We start from the raw sequence: 20,401 nt of genomic DNA on the forward strand, positions 1-20,401 counted from the left end.
AGCCCCCACTGTGCTTCAGTCCGGTAGTGAAGGCCTTCTGCCCAAAGGCATCACGCTACTTAATCTCCACTGACCAGAGGAAGGACTGCACACAGGGAGGAGTGGCACAGTGACTCACCCCAGCACCGCAGGCCAGGTGATAATGGCGGCCAGGACAGGGGAGATAGTGGCAGGTCTCATTGCTGACCGGTAGTGCTCACCAGGGTGGGAAGGGACCTTCCTGAGCGGTAGTTTGGGTCCTGACTCAGCAGCCAGTTTCAGTCCCTTAGCAATGAGTGAGAGTCCCTCACCCCCACTAGGGCCATCTTGTCCCCAGAGGACCAGCTACACTGTTGTCTGCCCTGACTAGAAGTGCGGGGGTCCACTGTTTGTGGACCATGGTGGCCCCAACCCTTGTCTTGGGACCCTTCCTCTGTCCAACACAGTGACATGGATATGTGACTCTCCTCACCCACCTGATGCTGTCCTCCAGGTGCCGCTATGTCGAGGGTCTTCCTACCTAGGATGCCCCTTGATGTGCCCCACAGAGCCTGGTAAGCCCAGGGGACACTGTTGGGCACCCGTGAGCCCCTGTTTTCTGGGCTCCTGGGTGGGATGTTCTGGCCTGAGGCGGGCTGACCCTCATACCCTATGGCTGCTAGCCATGTCTTCCCTCTTGGGAGTTGGTGAGACCTGGTCCCCATGTACCCCGATTCTCCTCTTTCTTGCTAACCCCATCTACTTCCCATTCACTCCTGTCTGGTCTGTAGCTTCTAGGAACCCAGCTGCCCACCTCACAGCCCACGAGGGAATCAATCATCCCACCGTGCCCCCTCCCAGCCCAGCACCTCTTCTGGGTGTTTACTTCAGAACCGTTCTCCCTTGGGCTGTCTCATTGGTCCAAGGGCCTACAACATCTCTAACCCTAGAGTGGCTCCTCACTGCCCTGAGGGATCCCTCTCCCTCCCTCTCATTACCCTCTCACAGAAGTCAGGGCTTCCCTGCTCCTGGACCCCTAGCTGGCCAGCCCACATTCTCATACCCTCAGAGGGAAGCAGCCCTTGTGCCCCGGGACCTTTGCATGGGCCGCTTGTAAGATATTTCCTCCCTGTGCTGCCCGCCTCCTAGCTCTCTCTAGCTGGCTCCAGGATTCTGACCCCACTGACCGGGGACACCCTGCCTGCTGGTACTTTCTCCTCCTTTGCACCAGGAAATGTGTAATTACCGGTTATTATGGGCATCTCCTTCTCTGCTGCTGCACTGTGTGTTCCAAGGGCAGGGCCAGCCTGTCCCACTCACAGTGGCAGGCCTGGCATGGAACTGGTGCCAATGGACAGAAGATGAATGAATGACTGCTGACTGTACCCATGCTGTGTGCTGCTTCCTTTCTCTGATTCTGTACTTCCTGCTCTGTGATTTCTGCTCCTTCTAGCAGGTCACAGATGTCCTACCTGCCTCCCATACTGGCGATGGAACCCAGGGCCTCAGGTGGCCTAACAAGCCCTCTGTCACTGAGATACACCCACAGCTCCTTTCGTTTTATTTTGTTGTTGTCTTGTTAAGTTGTCTGGGCTGGGGTTAAACTTGTGATCCTCCTGCATCGGCCTCCAGAGTAGTTGGTATTATAGGCATGCACCTCATTTTTGAGGATGCTCATGGGTCCTAGAGAAAACACTTGCCTATGACCTGATGGTTCACCTCCACCTGCTTACTGATGAAGCCCCTCTTAGCAAATGGGATTGTCACACTCTGGAACCAAGACCCTGTGTGCTTGCTCAGTGCACCCTAGGCTGAGCCCCTCTTGCAGCCATGGGCCCATCCCACTCACATGTGCCCGGTCGAGAGAGGCCAGGTGACACAAGTCCCTTAGAAGGCCAGCCCCTCACACCTTCCTCCGAAATCCTGCTTGGTTTCTGCGGTCTGGTTGAGTGACTTCCTGTTGAACACAGCGTCCCTGACAGGCAGGAGAGAACTGTTCACCTGCCTCACTGCCCATACGGATGGCCTGATCTGTGGCTCCAGCCAGCAGGGAACAGGGGGATGCCCCAGGGGTGGTAAACAGGAGCAGGGAGGCCCCACACATCCCCATGATCATACTCACCCCCTTCCACAGACCCTCATGTGCCAGAGTGACACTGTTAAAAATGGGAATCAGGCACAGCTCTCCCTGGCTCTGAGACCCCCACTTCCAGCACAGCCTCCAAGTCTTCAGTGGCCCCCAGGGCATTCTGCCTGATTTGATCTATCTGCTCTGCCCTCAGCTCCTCAGCTTCTCCTCCACCCATGGCTCTGGCCACTCTGCCTTCCTGCTGTGGCTCACATGTGCCAGGCAGCATGCCACCTCAAGACCTTTGCACTTGCTGTGCCCTCCTCCTGGAAGGCTTTTCCCTAGGACACCTGTAGGACTTGGTCCCTTGGTCCCATAGTTTCTGGCAGATCTGGACACCCTTCAGTCTCCTCTCGAAGGCCCAGATCTACCTGGGTGGTGAGGATTTCCTCTGAGCAGGAGGCCGTGCCCTCTGCCAGCCCGGTGCCTTTTGGCTTCCAGAGAGTGGCAGCCACTATGAAAGGGCCTGTAGTCAAGGCCTTTTCTGGGTGTTGGGCCGCACGCATGCCCCATTCTCTGCTGTGCTGGTCCGCAGGCTGGCTGCTGTCTCACAGAGAAAGATCTAGAAGTCAGAGGGCCTCAGGCTTGAGTAGTACCCCAGAGGAGTAGCTTCTCTGTCTCCTGAGCCCTTCTAGACCTGGGGAGGGGCTGCAGCTTTCCAGCTCTGGACCAGCACAGCTGTCCCCTCAAGGTCCGGGAATGAGGGGGGTGAGAAGGCTGTGGGCAGGCAGAGAAGTGGAGGAGGGGACCCGAGCCAGGCATGAATGGATGGGCCGGGCAAGGGCGGGAAGAAGCGGATGAGGAACGGGGCGGGGAGGCAGCTCACTGCCAACCCAAACAGCCCAGCGCGCCTCAGCCCCGTGTTTAATCCACAAAAATTTCCATCTGCCTCTGGAGCACTCGGAACCCAGGCAACGAAAGCTGCGCGCTCTGCAAAATAAACAGGATCTCCGAGCACAACTTGGTGCGCTCGCGCGGCTGCAGATGCAGCGTCAGCCATTTTGGGGATACCAGGTCTGGGGCAGGGCAGAGCCCCACACCTGCAGATTCTGGCCTGCCACTTGCTGCTTGTGGCCTCGCAGTGTATGTGTGGAGGGGACCTGCTGACAGCCACCTGTTGCCCAGCTGAGATGGCAGCAGTCTTTGCTCTAACTTCAAGACCAAAGACCCCGGTCCCACCATGAGCTTGGGCCCCAGGTATCCCTGGGCCCCCGTGCTGTCTCTGTAGGGCTCTGCAGACCTGAAGGGGCAGCCCCAGAACCTGCTGGCACATGTCCCCTGTGCCCTCCACCCTGCCCTATCTGCCCTGCCTTCACAGGGCATGGTTTCCGGAGCCTGCACAGCCAGGGCCAGGACTGGCTGCTCTGTCTAGGCTGGTCCCCTCCTGGGGAGGGAGGGACAGTTCTGGGTTGGGACATCTATTTTTGGTGGTGACCAAGCCGCTGCTTAATATGCAGAGCTGGCTGGGGGCAGGCTGTGCCCTGACCCGCAGGGTGACAAGTTTAAAAAGGAACCCATTTTGACCAAAATACATGTTTTTCTGAGGTCGGCCACACAGACAAGACTTGTGCCACCCTCACGCCCAGGCCCTGTGGAGGGTGCCCAGCTGGCCCCCTGGATGGCTGTGCTGATTTTAGCTCTGCATTATCCTCCTGGAAGCTGGGGCCTTCATACAGCGCTGCCGGGACACATGCACCTCTGTGTGCTGCTGGCTACCCCCACCCTGCCTCTCAGAAGCAGGCGCACCCACAGAAGTTGACATGGGCTTGAGCTAAATTTTCAAAAAATGTAAATTTCCTCTCTGGCCAGTATTTGAGACCTATAAATAGAGTCACTTGGGAGAGTTTGGGGGGAATGTCCCCCCACGGACTGGAAAAGAAATACTCCAAGAAAGAGGAGTGTAGAGGGAAAGAATAGTTCTCAGGGGCTGTCAAGGATAAGAAAGGAAGAAAGCCAATTATCTGCTAGGGAAACTGAGGCTCAGGTTGGGAGGTGTGCCCAGACCCATCTCACAAGGTGGGGGCAGAGCCGGACTCCCATGCCAATTGGTTGGCCCATCCTTGAGCCTACTCTCTGAGCTTTGTGGTCAGCCATTCTGATCTTCTGGCTCTGGAATTCACCACAGGGCCTTTGTACATGATGGCCCTCTGGCCTGGTTGAAAGCAAGGTATGAATCCTCTAACTATAATGGGCACAATTACTCCAGCATTGTGCCTTCCATAAACTAGGAGGCAATTGCAGCACTGAGAGCTTCAGAGACCTGTCCCAGTTTCACGGCCATGGAGTATAAAGAGTAGGCCTTGAGCCTAGCCACAGTTCCAAAGGTGCAAGGGGGAAAGTCCAGGTTTTAACTGGCATGACATGGGCAGGGGACTGAGAAGCCCCAGGGTCCATGCATATGTCAGTGTCTATGTGTGCTCACATGGACAGTGGGTGTGGAAAGGGCAGGCCTGGATAAAGCCAGGGTAGGGCCATGGTGATGTTGAATAGGGCTTGGGGTCTGAGGGGTGCCTGAGGATGGACCAGTGGATTATTCTACAAGATAGACCTGTCCAGATTCCAACAGAAAGGAGTGGGCTGGATGAAGGCACCAAGGGATGGGACTGTCCCCTTCTAACAGATCTCTGTCCTCTGCCATGGAACCAGTGGTTGCGCCAACACCTGTGCCACTGAGGCAAGGACACTGAGGGCAAGCCCAGCAAGCAGGAGAAGAGAGGACAGGCTGCATTCCAACCTAGTGATGGCCAGAGGTGGCTATCTCTCTGGAGGGCCTGAGGGTCATCTTCAACTGATGGCAGGGCAGAAAGCCTGAAGTCAGGAATGTGACCTCCCCCAGGTCCTGTGTACAGGGCCATGTGGGAATGGTTTCAGGCTCTCTGACATCATAGACACCTGGGGGTGCAAGAATGAGCCTGAGGAGCCTCCTGGAGACAGCAGGCAGGCAGGAGAGCTCAGAGCCCTGTGGCCACATGCTGACTGGCCCTTATCATCTGTACCTCATCTACTGTTTTGCAAGAAATGACTCTCCTGCGGGCTCTGTTGTGACTTGGCTTTTCTATAACTGGACCTTAACTCCTATCTATTATCGTAATAGATAGGGCTCTTTCCGTGGGACCTGAGGCCTACAGCCCAGCGAGTGCGTGCCTGCCTGCATGTGTGTATGACCTCATACATCTTTTAGAAAGCTGATATACAGAATCTGAGCACACCTGGGCCGGGCCTGACTCTGACTCCCCAGGCAGAACTGCAGGGAAGGATGGTGGCTCCAAGGGTCTGTAAAATGAGGATGTGATTAGAGTGCCCATCTGTTCCCACAGGGGAGGTGAAAAGGGTTTGACTTAATCATCAGAGAACAAGTGCTCATTGGAGTAGCTGTTCCTTCCTCTGGTGGCAGACCCCAGGCCTTGAGGGGATGGTGAGCTGGCCCTGGGAGAGCAGACCAGACCAGAGAAAATGGTGCTGAGAGGACATTCACTTCTCTCCTTCCTCCTCTAATGCACAGATACTGAGCCAAATACCCCCCAGCCTTCAAAGGAAGGGGAACCGGCCCAGCGAGGGTGAGAGTCACCAATGCAGGGCTGTTGGGGTTGACAGTAAAGGCCACCAAGTCCCTAGCTGAGCAGGCCTCAGTCCCAGTCATGACTGCAGTCTCTGAGCCACTCAGGTCCAGCCAGGAGGTGTCTGTTGGAGACAAATGTCCTTATCACACCCATGACACTGAAGATTCCTAGCCCTTTCTGTAGGGTGGCTGGGAAACGCCTGGTTGGGTGGGGTGTTTCCCAGACTCCTCTTGAAGGTACTGTGGAGGAATGGCCCTTACGTGCTACTGGCCAAGATACCAAAATTGCCATGAAACCACAGCCTAACACAGAGCTGGAGAGGGGTGGGGAATGCAGCTGGCTGGGTTGCCTGGTCTATGGGCAGGCTGGGCAGGTGGACAGCCTGCAGGCTGGATTTTGAGGGGCAGGGTACCACCCTATTCTCCTTTCTAGTGCCAGGAGATGGAACCTCAGGGCACCCGGATCAGGTGAAATCCTCATAACCAAGTGGCTTCCAGGTACTCTAGGCTACAAACTAACAATGTCTTTGTACACATCCCCTAACCCTGGTACCTTTCCCTGGGATGTGGGACCAGGAGCACATGGGTCCAATCTAGAAGCAAGGTTACTACAGGAATCTTGTAGATACACAAAGGTCCTTTCCTCCACCGTCCAGCCAGCTGCTGTCACTTCTGTAAGGTATGACCTCTGTGTGCATTTCCTGGTGCTGGTGGCTGGCACCTTCCCTGTGGGATCGAGGCTAAAGCTGGGGCATGTTCTGAAAGTTCTCTCGTGAAGCCTTGAGGCAGCCTGAGGTTGGGGTTTGGAGGTAGCCAAGAAAATGAGGGGTGCTGTGCTGGTTTCCCAGATCCATGGGAAGCTGGGCATAAGGGCACTGGCCTCCTTCACAAGTGGGCTGTACCCTGCTTACAAGGTTCTGGGGTTCTAGCTGGGAACAGGGACTCCCTGGCACATTCCTCTTACCCCCACCCACCCAGAAATGGGTGGTGGGGCGCAGCGTCAAACATCGCTTTCATGATAGGTTTATCTGTGAAACTCTAGACAAAACAGGGCTTGTGTGGTTTGACTGAAGGACCGGCACCTCGGGACTCCACCATGCACTAAGACGGCTCCTCAGGAAAGAAAAAATACACTAACCTTAAAATAACCAGTTCCCAGAATAGCAAACTAATGAGGGCTTCTAAAGGGAGCCCTTTGATCAGCCGGAGCCCCACGCCTTCGCCTATTTACGGCTATGTCATTCAAGAGCAGCTCGGGAGCAAGGGGAGAAGTATTGGGGGCGGCAGGGGGTGGGGTTGTGGCAGAGGCAAGTTGGGAGTAGTGGGGACTATGCCTGGGGCAGGGCTGTTGGTGCTCCAGGCTGCCTGATTTTCTGATGCAACCAGTTCTGCTGGGAGTGAACTATCTGAAGCAGCTGCGGGTGCAGTTAGATAAGTCAGCTTGGAAATGCACCGTTGGGGCATCATCTACCACCAGGAAGGCCAAGGCCCCAGGAGGACTGACCTGGTCCTGAAGAGCCAGAATTTGAAGCTGGTAGCCCTCTGGGACCTCAGAGGGGGTCTGGGTCATAGGCTCTGAAATCTCAGGGAAGGGGGATTCAGGGAGATTCAGGAGGGGTCTCCAAGTTATGTGTCACTGTTGGGGAGGGGAAGGGGTCAGGACCACACAAGATGCCCTCTGCTACCCAGCCGCACCTCACCTGCACTCCTTGCTTCCTGCTGGTGTCCACTGGCATTTCCCAGCCTGACTGGGGCCAGATGTGGGCGTACTCACCTCCCCGCCCACAAGGATGTCTGCACCATCCCACAGCCTAGCCACCAGCCCTGTGTGGCTACAGAGACCTCAGATTGTGGCTACTGAGACTGAGGAACTGAATCTTAATGATTTGATTTGAATAAACTTAAATACAGATCTTCCATTGAGTTACTGAAGATCTTTTACATATGTTTGGAATCACTTAGGTATAAGAATCTCCTTTTTCAACTGAATGTTTTATGAAATCTAAATACAGAACAAGTAATTTTCAAGAAAACTTAGCATCCAAATCAAGATGTTCTGTAAGTAGAAAACTCTACTGGCTTTTGAAGATCAATGGGGAAAAAAAGGCACCAATTTTAATAAGTTTTCATTCTGATAATACATAGACATGATAGTATTTTGGATCCACTGGATTATAAAATGTATTTTTACAAATTCAATTTCACATGCTTCTTTTTTCTTCAAGGGGCTATTGGAAAATTTATCATCTATCTATCTATCTATCTATCTATCTATCTATCTATCTATGGCTAGAACCAATGAGCTAACCAGAAATTCAGATAATGAGACTCAGGACCTAGTCTGCTTTCAGTGTAAGTCAACAAGAAATAACCCATTCCCAAGGAAATTGTAAAGAAATCTGCCTTACTGCTTGTTCTGAGGTGAGTAAAAAATGTCCCCCAGAAGTTTCATGTGTTTAGAGTTAAGATTTTGGAAAGGAGATTAGGAGGACACAGGGGTGCTAAACTTGTCAATGGATTAATCTGCTGATGAGCTCGCAGAGGAATGGGCTACTAGACGGGCCTACCCGGAGGAAACAGGTCCCCGGCAGTGTGACTTTGGAAGGTCTATTTGTTCCTCGGTCCCTTTCTCTTTGGCTTGTCCCCTGCTCTCTGCTTCCTGCCTGCAGTGAATAAGGCACTTTCCTCTGCCGTACCCTTCCACCACGATCTTTCTGCCTTAGAACCAGCCAACCACGAACTGACCCCTCTCAAACTGTGAGCCAAAAATAACCTTTCCTCCCTTAAGTTGTATAAATCAGGTATTTTGTTTCAGCAATGAGAAGCTGACTAATGCTAAAAGGAAAATGACCGATTTTTTCCCTGGGAAGTCATATCCATAAGCTGGTTCATGCTCAGCTTGGAAGCTTGAATCCATACTACTTAGAATGGGCTAGAAAACTATGAGCCTAGAACTAAGTTCTGACTGGAAATTCACCCATGTGTGTAACATAGCATCACATCAGGCCTCAGCAGTTTCCACAGATATATTTTTAAAATGCATGAGATTACCACTTTAAAAAGCAAGGAAAATTCAACACTATGAGTGAGAATCAGCAGAAAGAAATACTATAAAACTAACTGGAACACAAGTACAGAAAGACATTAGATGTAGGAATCGAGAGAAACCAAACATAAAATAACCACATTGAAAACACTTTACATTTTTAAGCAGTTTGAATATAGAAGGGTAAGCTATGATCAAAATGATTGGGTAATAAGTATACTAAACACAACTATAAATAAAAACAATTGAAATCTAAAATTCACTGAATGTGTTCAACAGCAAATTAGACACAGTTGAAGAAACAGTTAGTAAACTGAAAGATGGATTAGACGGTTTTCCAGAATATGGTGCAGGGAGACATAGTGATATAAAAAGAAAAACAGATGAGACAGAGTGAGATGGTTTACCACACATCTGTTGAAAATTACAGAAGAAAGGAGTGATAATGAAGCAAAATTCCAGACAAAAGTAACAGAATTGATGTAAGACACCAAACCACAGATTAAGGTAACCCAAGTAGAGTGAACAAAGACTCAGCCCCTTAAAAATGTAGAAATGATGGCTGGGCATGATATAGGCACGTGCCTGTAATTTTAGCACTTGGGAGGCTGCTGAGGGTTCAAGGCCAGCTGAGGCTACATAGTGAGTTCAAGGCCAGTGTGAACTACATAGTGAGACCCTGTCTCCAAAAAAAAAAAAAAAAAAAAGGAAAACAAAAACAGAAGACAAGTTGAAGAAGAAATCCAAAGGGCAAAATTCATCTTTTGTCTTTTTCTCAATAGTAACAATAAAAGCAAAGGATAATTCAATTTTGTTGACAGTGGCCTAGATTTGCTAACAGGTGGGCTTTATTTTTTTTTTGTCATACTGAGGATTGGACCCAGGGTCTTTGCAGTGATTTATATCCTCAGGGTCTATCTACTTTTTATTTTGAAAGAGGGTCTTGCTAAGTTGCCCAGGCTAAGCTTGAACTTACAACTTCCTGCTTCGGCTCCCTGGAGTGCTGGGATTGGTGTGTAGCACCACGCCTAGCCTTGGTAGAAATATGCTTAAAGAACAACAATACAATGAACATTTGCAAATAAAATTTGAAAGACTTCTCTTTACTGAAGGAAATTCTGATGAATGCTTCCACCAGGAAAGAAAAAAATGATGTTAGATGTAAAGTTTTAGGTGAAAAATGAGTGATAAATAGCAAAGCTTAAACAAAAAATGATAAGTAACTGATGAGAAAAGTTAAACAAACACCGATGATACCACACACTACCAGTCAATAGTTAACAAAACAACAAACCCTATTATGTCAGGAGGAGAGTGACCATAGTTAAAGAGCCCTATGGTCCTTGTTTCATTACAGATATAGGTAACCATGGCATTTGCCACTCTGGCGCATACCCATGAAATGCTCTAGGTTAACCCCTATGTGAATGTTGATAGAATATACAACTTCAAGACCAATAGACAGAAAGCATGGAGTGAGAAATGATCAACCCAACAAGAGGGATGAAAGAGGATAAAAGAAACATTAGCAAATTTAATACAAGTGGAAAACACAAAGTACACTGCTAGGTTCTACCCAAATCCAAAAACAACATTAAGTATAAATGTATCACATGACCATTAAAATGCAGCTGTGTAATATTTGCAGTGAACACCTCTGGAACATACGGCTTCAGGATTTTTAAAAAGAGGCTTTAAGAATTTGGTATCAAAGTCAAAATTTTTAAAAATCCCAAGAAAACTATAGACAAAAATTCTTTCTGAATCTATGTAAACACAAACATTCTTAACAAAATATTAGCAAAGTGAATCTAGCAACAGATACAAAGGATCATGTACCATAACAAGGTGGGATTTATCTCAGAAGTGTGAAGCTGGTTTAAGATCCAAAAATCAGTTACTATATTACACCATGTCAATTGAATGGGGGGGAGGCACTATGTGACCATCTTGATAGACTCAGAAAGAGCACTTAAAAACAGCGTTTATTATAAACACTCTTAATAACTAGGGATAGAAGGAAATATCAGTCTGGTGAAAAACATCTATTAAAAACCTAACATCACGCTGGAGGGAGACAAGTAATGCTTTCCCCTACCAGCTGTGCTCTGGCTTCTAGGTGTACAGTACTAGAAGTTTAAACTACTGCAAATTAGGGGAAAGTGGGGATGTGGGAAAGATAGAGATAGAAAACAAGAAAGAGGGAGGACAGGAGAGTGAAAGGAAGGAATGAGGGAAGGAAGGGAAGACATTAATGGTATTCAGACTAAAGGGAAGAAGTAAAACCATCTTTATTCTCATATAACATGAGCCAATATGTAGAAATCCTAAGAAATCAACAATAACAAAACTACTAAAGTTAATAAGAATGAATTTACAGTTTATAAGATTAATATAAAAGCCAATTATATTTTAATATACTAGTATGGACAACTCAAAAGTAAAATTAAGAAAATGTCATGCATCAATAAAAACATTTGTATCTAAAGATGTTAACAAAAGAAATGCGAAATTTATACATTGAAAATCACAGAACGTCGCTGAAAGAAATTAAAGTAGATCAAATTCGTGGAAGAATTTACTATGTTCCTAGATTACAAGACTCAATTTTACCAACACTCTGGTTTTTCTGAAATGGATCTATCACTATAAAGCCTATCAAACCCTGGCAGGCTCTTTTCTTCATTTAAAGTTGACAAGTTGATTCTAAAATTTATATGAAAATTCATAGATCCTACAATGGGAAAGAACAATTTGAAAAAAGAACAAAATAGGAGATTTTTACTATTTGATTGCAAAACTCACTGTAAAGTTACAATAATCACAACAGTAGGTTTAAGATTAGGCATATACAGACTAATACACACAATTGTGAATCCACAAAGAAACCCATGCAGTTTTGGGCATCTGATTTTTGATAAAGATGTCATGACAATTTGATGAAGGAAAAAATGTTTTTGACAAGTGGTGCTGGGCAACTAGGTATTCGTAAGTACAAAAGCAAAAACAAAAAACATCTTAGACTTTACTTCAATATTTAGCCCCCCAAATTATCTGAGAATAAACATAGATGTACATGTAAGACGTAATTCTCTACAATTTCTAGAAGAAGAAAAAAATAGGAGAAAATGTTTATGACCTTGGTTGCAGCAACGAGGTCTTAGAACATTAAAAGCATGATCTATGCAAGGAAAGACAAATGGGACTTCATTAAAATTAAAAAGTTTTGTGATTTAAAAGACACAATTCATAAAATGAAAAGACAGCCATGGAAGAGAAGAAACTCTTTGCAAGTCATACATCTGATAAAGGACTTGTATCCAGAATATATTAAAAAAAACTCTTGCAACTCAATAATAGAACAGACTACTTAATTAGAAAATGGGCAGGAGAGTTGAATAAACATTTCACCAAAGAAGTCTATGAATGGCTAATAAGCACATGAAAAGTTGCTCAACATCATTAGTCATTAGGGAAATGCAAATCAAAAGCACAATGAGATACCATTACATACTCACTAACCGGGCTAAATTAAAAAAAGATTAACTATACCATGTCATTGCAAGGCGGAGGAGAAAGTGGAACCTTTATACATCACTGGTGGGAAAACAAAAATCCCTTTGGAAAACAGTTAAGAACTTTCTTAGAAAGTTAAACAGAAATTTACCCTACGATTTCTCAGTAATGATAGATCAAGTAGATAAAGACATTCCGAAGAGGATATAGAAGATTGGAACAAAACAATTAACAAGCTTGTTCTAGTGGATATAAACACAACCGCACACCCGACAACTTCAGCATACACATTCTTTTCAAGCACAGAATAAAAATGGACCCTATATTTTATCACAAGCCATATTTCAAAACATTCCAAAGGATTGATATCATACGGACCCCTTTCTCTGACAACAGAGCAATATTATTAGAAAGTTCTACCACAGTAATAACAGTGACAAAAACCACACAGCAAAATAACTCCTGGGGCAGACAAGAGGTCATAGTGGAGATTAGAAAATGATGTAACTGAATGAAAATTAAAACTAAATGCTATTTTATTAAAATATGTGGGATGCAGTTTGAGTGATATTTAAAGGAAAAATTTATAGCCTTAAGTGTTATAAATAGCTAAGATGCTATTGCCTTTAATACCTTAGAAATCTAGAGTCTGAAAATTAATAATTATCCAATTTGAGAAGTTGGAAAAAAGCAATAAATTAAGGCCAAATAAATAGAAGGGAGAAAATAAAAGAGAAATGAATAAAACAATATGAAAGCTATAACAGAGGATCAAAAAAGGCAGAAGTTGGTGGAAATATTATTAAATTGATGATTAGCTAGAAGCTTTGTTGATCACTAAGGAAAAACAGTAAAGACATAGATAATCAATATAGAGGATAAACAGGGGACAAAATACTGATGTTATAGACATCAAAGTAATAAATGCCAATAAATTTGAATGCTAAAATGAATAAATTCCTCAAATATATCTGTTTTCAAAACTGACATATGAAGAAACAGAAAACTCAAACAGCCAATAACGCTTAGAATCAATGAATCAGTAATCAAGAATCTCCTTACAAAGAGAGGAGCAGACCTAGATGGCTTTGTCTCTAAACTCCACAGAACATTCAAGTGAAAAAAAATTCTAATCTTACACAAAATATCCCAATATGTACTAAAAGAAGAAATGCTTCTTCATGTGTGAGGTTCACATGAAGGATGAAGACAGAGCAAGAGAAGGAAGCTGTGTTACGCATGAATTTTACACAGATGTATTGATGTAAAAGTTCTGAGCAAAACACCAACAAATGGACTTCAGCAGTGTTTAAGAAATAATACACAATGTGAGGGCCTGGAGTCTGCAGTGATGAACAATCCAAGCGAGAAAAGATAAAAGCTTTGAATCAGCAGGACGTAGGGCTGGAAAAGCAAGGATGAGTGGCCCTGAGGCAGTTTTGGGGGGACCCCAGCAGAGCTGCCTGGGTAGGTAAGGCCTGCAGTCTGGTTTGTAGACCTGATGTGCAGAGCCTGTATCTAGGGTGAGTGGCAGAGCGGCAGTGTGTAGGGCAGACTTCACATAGGGTGCATGGCTCAGTGGACAGCTTCTGACGGGAAAGTCCAAGGTTAGGTGTAGAGGATGGGTGTGGGGAGTGGCTCTTCGATAAATGCTCTCTGAACCGGGGCCGGGAAATCCAGCGCTCCCATGTTCTGCTCATTTCCCGCAAAAAAAAAAAAGCCAACAAAAGAAAGAAAACCTCCCAGCCTTCTGTGCTGCTCATATCAGCACAGCAGCCTGAACTTAGACTGCAAAATAAACATAGCCCAACGTAAACACCATGGCAGGCCTGGGAAAATCTGAGAATACAGGTTGAGAGGAAGGTGGGCATGGCTTCCTTAGTGGGCTCCTTAGAGAGCCAGTGGAGGCCCTGTAGGGGGGATGTGTAAGTGCTTTTAGAAATCCTGCTGCAGGATGACAGGCAACCTGCGCCTGTCCCAAAGCCCCTTCCCCTGAACACCACGGCCCCTGGACCTTGCTGCCTACACTCTCCTAGCCTTGACCCTCAGTGTTGACCCCAGCCTCTTCTCAAAGGAGCCCTTATGTCTATGAAACACTTTCTTATTCCTGTCATTCCTCTCCACCTCAGCTCTCCTACCCTCTTCTACGGTTTTGGAGTCCAGCTGCTGGCCTCACTAGCTGTGTGCACTCAGGTGACCAAGAAACTTCTCTGGTTTTAATTATCTCATCTGCGAGAAGTAATTTATTTGGGCAAATAAAGAAGGTAAGTTGAAAGCTGAGAGAGTAGGAAGCAGCTTGTGGATTTTTAAACATGAGCACATCAACGGTTCAAGCCTCTCACTTGACAATGATGCAGGGAGGGCAGCTGGGAGCAGGTCTGAGATTTGAGGAGGTTCTTGAGTCCAGCGGTTTGGATGGGAACATAAAGCTTTGCCTGTGGCCAGGTCAGGTGCAGAGGTGGTCAGTGCCCCAGGGATGGGGCATTTTGCAAGATAAAGAGAAGACCCTCTGAATCAGAGCAGAGACAGCCCACTGGTGAGCAAAAGTTTCACACAACCCTGGAGTTTTTGCAAGGGAGTCCTTGGAGCCCTTCTCTGCAGAGTGGGTCCCTGGCCCAGGCACAAGGGTGGAGGGAAACTGAGGCAATCCTAAACAAATTCCATGGGCTTCTTCAGGTAACTCCTGGCAAGTGGGACATTTGAGGTTCCTCTGACCTTCCAAATGATCCCATCCTGAAAGTGGGGGGTAGCTGGTTGTGAGCTCAAAGGCTCCTGCTCCACTCTCTTTGGGTCCTGGTTCAGCAGCTGGATGATCCAGCCTGGGACAGGACTCACTTTAGGATCTGGGGACTGCAGCCTCGACTGTCTCACCCCATGGCCAGCCTGGTGGATGGGAAGTGAAGGGAGGGTTGGGTGGGGAAGGTCCAGGGACTCTGGCTGGGGCTGGCTGGCCAGGCGGGCACTGGCTCTGCTGTGGGCCCGCCAGTCTCTGAGGGATTTCCTGTCCCCTACTTCCTGAGGTCAGCAGGATTGCGCTTGGGTTGTTTATGGTCCCGATGGCTACATTGATAACTGCGATAATGTGAGGCCCAGGCCACGCCACTGTGTCCTTTGGGCCCAGAAAAGCCCTTTCCCAGGGTCTGTCCCTATGGGGGAAGCAGTCACTGGCAGAAGAGGGGCTGGGCAGGCTGCCATGGGTGGAGGCAGTGCTGCCAGGAGCTGCCGCCACTCGGGTCAGCGCATCTCCATTGGCCCCTTGATGAACAGCTTGGGTCCAAGTCAGACAGGGTGGGGGCAGGAAAGCAGTGCCCGTGAAGCCCCCTACTGCAGAATATCCCAGCATCCTGGCAACCCTGGCCCAGAGCCTGGCGGTGCTGAGGCTGGGGGCTTTGTTCTACAGTCCCAGTTTTGCCTCCATGCCTTTGCCTGTGAGGACCAAGCACTCTTGAAAACATGGGCATTTGTGTGTCAGAGCTGATGAAACACAGGGATGTAATTCTGTAACCTGAGGCTAGCAATCGACCCACTTTTACCCACCACACTGACCCTGGCCTTACACACCTGTAGGCCACAATGGTCACCACAAAAGCCTGAGAAGAGGAGCAGCTTTTTAGGAGATACTGCCTGCCACCTATTGCCATTCCTCAGGGAACACCAGGCTTCTCGTCTCAGCTTTAGGGATGGGGTCAGTGATGCATGGGCCAGTGTGGAGAGCCATAAGAAAAGCCTAGGAAGTCAGGGAGGGCGTTAGAACTACACCTGGCAGGATACTGTGGGTGATCAGGGAATAGTGGTGGGTGGGGATCACAGAGCTTCTCGGGTTGGGTAGGTTCACACATCTCAGCCCGTGCTGGACGGCGTAGCTGTCTTGACCAGGGACACACATGGGCTGAGTTAGGAGGCTGGGTGGGGGCTGGGGATCATGCTGCAGCTCTTGCACAGCTTCCTTTGCTGTCTAGACGTGCCCAGCCTGCGTTCAGCACAGGGCAGACCTTGCTACTCTGCTGTGCCAGCCTCGAGTCACTGGGTCCACGTGCAAAGAGGAAAAGCCAAGGTCACCCTTACTCTCAGAGGGCAGAGACCAGGCTCACAGGTGGCTGGACCTGACCTTGTGAGCTGATGACTCCTGGGCCTCTGGTCCCACCAACTCCTGCTGGGTCACCTGCCTGGCAAAGGCCATGGTGGCACCCAGCTCAGGCCTGCTCAGGTCCTCCAGTGAGGTCCAGGTGTGGGGACACACTGCCTAGGAGGCCAGGCCCAAAATCAGGGTCCCAGGCACCTGGAGCCCAGCCTGTCCTCTCTTTGCTTGATTTCATTTACTGTCCTAGGGAACCATGGCCACCACAGGCTGAGGGCAGCTTGTACAGCTGGAGGGGGGAGGTTTCACCCAGGACCGGGTTGGGCAGGGCAGAAATAGAGAGTCACTCCTGCGTGGGCCTAGCCAGGCCCACCTGCCCCACTATAGAGACTGGAAGTGAGCCAGGGCTGGGTGTTGCTGGGCAACCCAGCACGGCAGGCAGAGTTCCCTGCCCAACTGAAATTCCTCTATTTTTAGCCACTCAGTAACTTCAGATAAAATCCATGTAGACAGACGAGCTGCCCAGCAAGATAAAAGCCCGCCTCAAACCACAGACTTCAAAGGGCAGCAGTGGGTTGGGCCTAGCCTGAAAAAGGGCCTCCCTAGGTCCAGAAACTCCTGTGGCTCCTGGGCCACCCTGTGCATAGGTTCTGGGCTGAGAGGCTGGTGATAATGGGCAAGCTTGGCAGGCAGTGGGGTGTCCCTGTAGTCAGTCCATTTAGGCCCTGGCATTTGGGAGCAGAGGGCAGCCAGGCCACAGGGGAGCTGCCCGAGGTGCTGTACCCCATCTGGACACCTGTAACCCTAATTAAGACTCTCTGGTAGGAGCTGAAGGTGGCCTGACAGGGTGGGGCCAGGGCAACCCACCATCCCATCCTGAGCTGACCCCTCCCCAGTACAGTCGGGTTCAAGATACGCAGAAGATGTCCCTTCCCATGAATCAGTCCCAGCCAGGCTGAGTCCCCTGAGCCCTGGCCTGCACAAAGCAAAGACTCCAGACAGCTGGGCCTACAGGAAGCCAAATACCAGGCTTCTGCCATCACCCGTCACTCAGAGTGCAGCCAGAAGGCTCTTGGAACACAAAAGCAGGCATAAGGGGTGGCAGGAGAGAGTGGGTCATGATGAAGGCCCAGTGTGACCAGCCTCAAGGTCTCAGTCCCTCCAGTCAGGGCAGAGGCAGGACCATGCGGCTGGGTTAGCCAGGTGAAAGCCAGTAGAAAGGCGCCTGGTTTCCTGAGGGGCAACAGTGGACCTCAAGAACTCCAGGGCGAGATTCGCAGGCACCTTGCCAGTAAAGGCACTGCTTGTCAGAGGACTCGAAACCAGCCCAGCCAGGCCCCTTCCACGGGAGAGAGATACCCAGCCAGGTTGCTGAGCCCGTTAGGGAAGGGACGTGTGGGCCACTGTGAATATATATGGAGGGAGGGAGGGGACCACACAGCCTGTCGCCCTGTCCAAATTCCCAGTTCACACTCAAGACAGAGTAGGAGAGTGGGAAGCTGCCCTCAGGGGCACCGAGTTGGCCCTGAGGACGCTCACCACGCTGGCCCACTGGGCCATATGCTCGAGCCTACCTTGTCTTCTACCCGGTTCAGGCGGGCACCGATGGTGTTGCTGCCACGGTCCTTGCTCTTTTCTATGGGGGTGAAGCACTGATGTCAGGGAGGTGTGTTGGGACAGGAGGTGATCCCTGACTGGCTTAGGGTGCAGAATGGCCAGGGGAGGTAGCTAAGGGTCAATGGGCTTGAACCTGTAAGGCATTTTTTTTTTTTTTTGAGACAGGGTCTCTCCATGCAGTTCAGGCTGGCCTTGAGCTCACTTTGTAGCCCAGGATGGTCTCAAACTTACAACAATCCTCCTGCCTCAGCCTTGCTAGTGCTGGGATTATAGGTGTGAGCTACCATGTCTGGCTTCAGGCCATTTGTTTTTGTTTGCTTTGTGTGTATATGTTTGTGTGTGTGTGATACATGCCAGGCCATTTCTGAATTTTTCAGGTTTTGAGGCAGGGTCCTGCTGAGTTTCTCAGGCTGGGTTCAAATGCACAAACCTCTTGCCTTAACCTCCCAGAGTGTAGGAATTACAGGTATGTGCCACATGGCCAATAAGGTCATCTTCTAAAGTGCTCTGATGGAGGGAACATTGGGATAGTCCACTGAGAAGAGTAGTGTGGACCTGGGCTGTACCCCAGCTTTGAGACCTCTGGGGAACTCTGGGTCTGTCAGGTAGGATAGGACATACCTGCCACCAGGGCTGCCTGCTGTTCAGATTTGTGACATTGGGCTTTGTGCCAGGCCAGGCAATCCTGCTGGACAACAGCCCTGCCATACCAGCCTGGGCTGTGAGGTTCTTTTGGAACCTTGGCCAGGGTCCTCCAAAGAACAAACCCCTCCATCTTTCCCTGGCATGACTCAGACTCTGCCTAGAGGACCTGAGCAGTTGGGCCAAGCCAAAAAACTGGCATGCACATGCTGCCTCCTCCAAACCAGAGTCTACACCAATAGCCCAAGACTTGGGGTGGCTGCTCACCCAACATAGACCCAAACTCAAGGCTCTGCACCATAGTATCCCTCCTAAAAGATAGCCTTCAGTCATACTTCCACACCCAGAGCCTGACTTCCATGTTCAGAAATTTGTCACTCAGAGACCAAAGTGGATCCTCACATAACCTGCAAATTCCTTGATAAAGTGTGGACCTGCTGCCATCCTCAGAGTGGCATCTGCCACTCCCTGCCTGACTTTTGGCTTCATGTTACTCACTGTGGAGGCCCTAATGCCCGCTCTGATGGTGAGAAGAGGAAAGAGGTGAGAGAGACCAGCATGGACTGCCACATTCAGCCCGGGGCAGGACCCACCTGAGATGGGGATGAATAGAGAGGGCTTCCCGATAGACTGGTCCAACCTGAAAGGGAAAGAGATGGAGAGCAGCTCATAGCCAGCCCCAGGTACCATTGGACAGGCTGATCTGCCCACCCACTTGGAGGCCACCCAGCGCTGTTCCCCAGGACCTGAGGAAGCTCTTGGGCTACAGGAGCCCCTGGTCCTGAAAAGACCAGTAGGAAGCTTAAACATGAGAGGTTGTAGTTAGATCATTCCTTAGACTTCTTCCTTGGTTGGGGCAAGTGAGATCAGCTATGGAGGAGACTCTAAATGCCTGGCCCCACATGTGACCAGGACTGGGTACCCTGTAACACATGGAGCTAGGCTCCCAGGCTAGCAAACTACAGCTGGACTACACCTGTGCTGAATCCCAAGGACTATGCCATTTCCAAAAGGCCAAGGATCCAAGACAAAATCCTAGAACATGCTGGTTTCCAATAGTCAGAGTCCCCAGCTACCGGCCCAACATTAGGCAGAGCCACAGGCGATCAGACCTTTGGATGGGGGAGACTCAGGGTTGATCTTGTGGACAGCTCAAGGTTCCTTTTCTCCCTCATCCCAGCCAAGGCTGGAGCAGATAATGCTCACTGTGAGGGTCGAGCAGGGTCAGCTGGAGTGAATATACCACAGTGGCCTCTAGGAGCCCATGTCCCCACACATCACCTGTGCCCACCTTCGCTGTAGCTCTTTGATTCGCACCATGAGGTTGAGGTGGCCCTGAGAGTACTGCTCGATGACATCCCGCACGTCATAAGGCTTCCGCGCTTGCTGCAGGCCAGAAAGACATGTGTTACTCCCCTGTGTCCTACAAGTTCAGTTTTAAATGCAGACAGTGATGGGGACAGCAATAGGATAGGCCTGGCCCAGAGCATCTGGACAGCATGGCTGGTTCCCACAGTGTGGCTGGGGATCCCTGACCATCAAGTGGGCCTCTTAGGCTATACGCTCAGCCTCTTGGGGTTCCCTAGGCCCTCTGCAAGTCCCTGACCACTGGCTCACGCTCTGGGGTCTCTGAAGTGTCAGTCTGACCTCTGGGGAGCCCTGGCAGGTGTTTTGCCTTGCACTATCAGGACCTGCTGCTCTCCTTCCAGGCTACTAGGCCCTCAGTCTCAGCCTTAGGAAGAGCTGACCTGCTGGGTGGGAGACACAACTCTTCAGAGCCCCTGCCTGTCTATATCCCAAGCTGATCATGGGCATACTCCTGGGCAGCAGCCCATAGGTTTGCAGAGGAGGATGGTA

General features: G+C 49.4%; 1 protein-coding gene across 12 annotated transcripts in view; it reads right to left on the reverse strand.

Annotated features, from left to right (window-relative positions):
• Window positions 1–20,401, reverse strand: part of Kcnq1 (potassium voltage-gated channel subfamily Q member 1) — a 314,775-nt gene that overhangs the window by 46,927 nt on the left and 247,447 nt on the right. For 6 of the 12 annotated variants that reach the window (XM_063227107.1, XM_013150646.2, XM_063227105.1 and 3 more), the window contains 3 exon segments: window positions 19,836–19,930; window positions 19,138–19,184; window positions 17,860–17,921 (listed from right to left, as the gene is read on the reverse strand). In XM_063227107.1, coding sequence (XP_063083177.1) covers window positions 17,860–17,921; window positions 19,138–19,184; window positions 19,836–19,930 — 204 coding nt within the window. 12 annotated transcript variants of the gene reach the window in all.

Source organism: Cavia porcellus, unplaced genomic scaffold (assembly GCF_034190915.1).
Source record: "Cavia porcellus strain 051 isolate PalLab524CR breed Dunkin Hartley unplaced genomic scaffold, mCavPor4.1 scaffold_17, whole genome shotgun sequence".
In the NCBI taxonomy this organism is placed as follows: domain Eukaryota; kingdom Metazoa; phylum Chordata; class Mammalia; order Rodentia; family Caviidae; genus Cavia; species Cavia porcellus.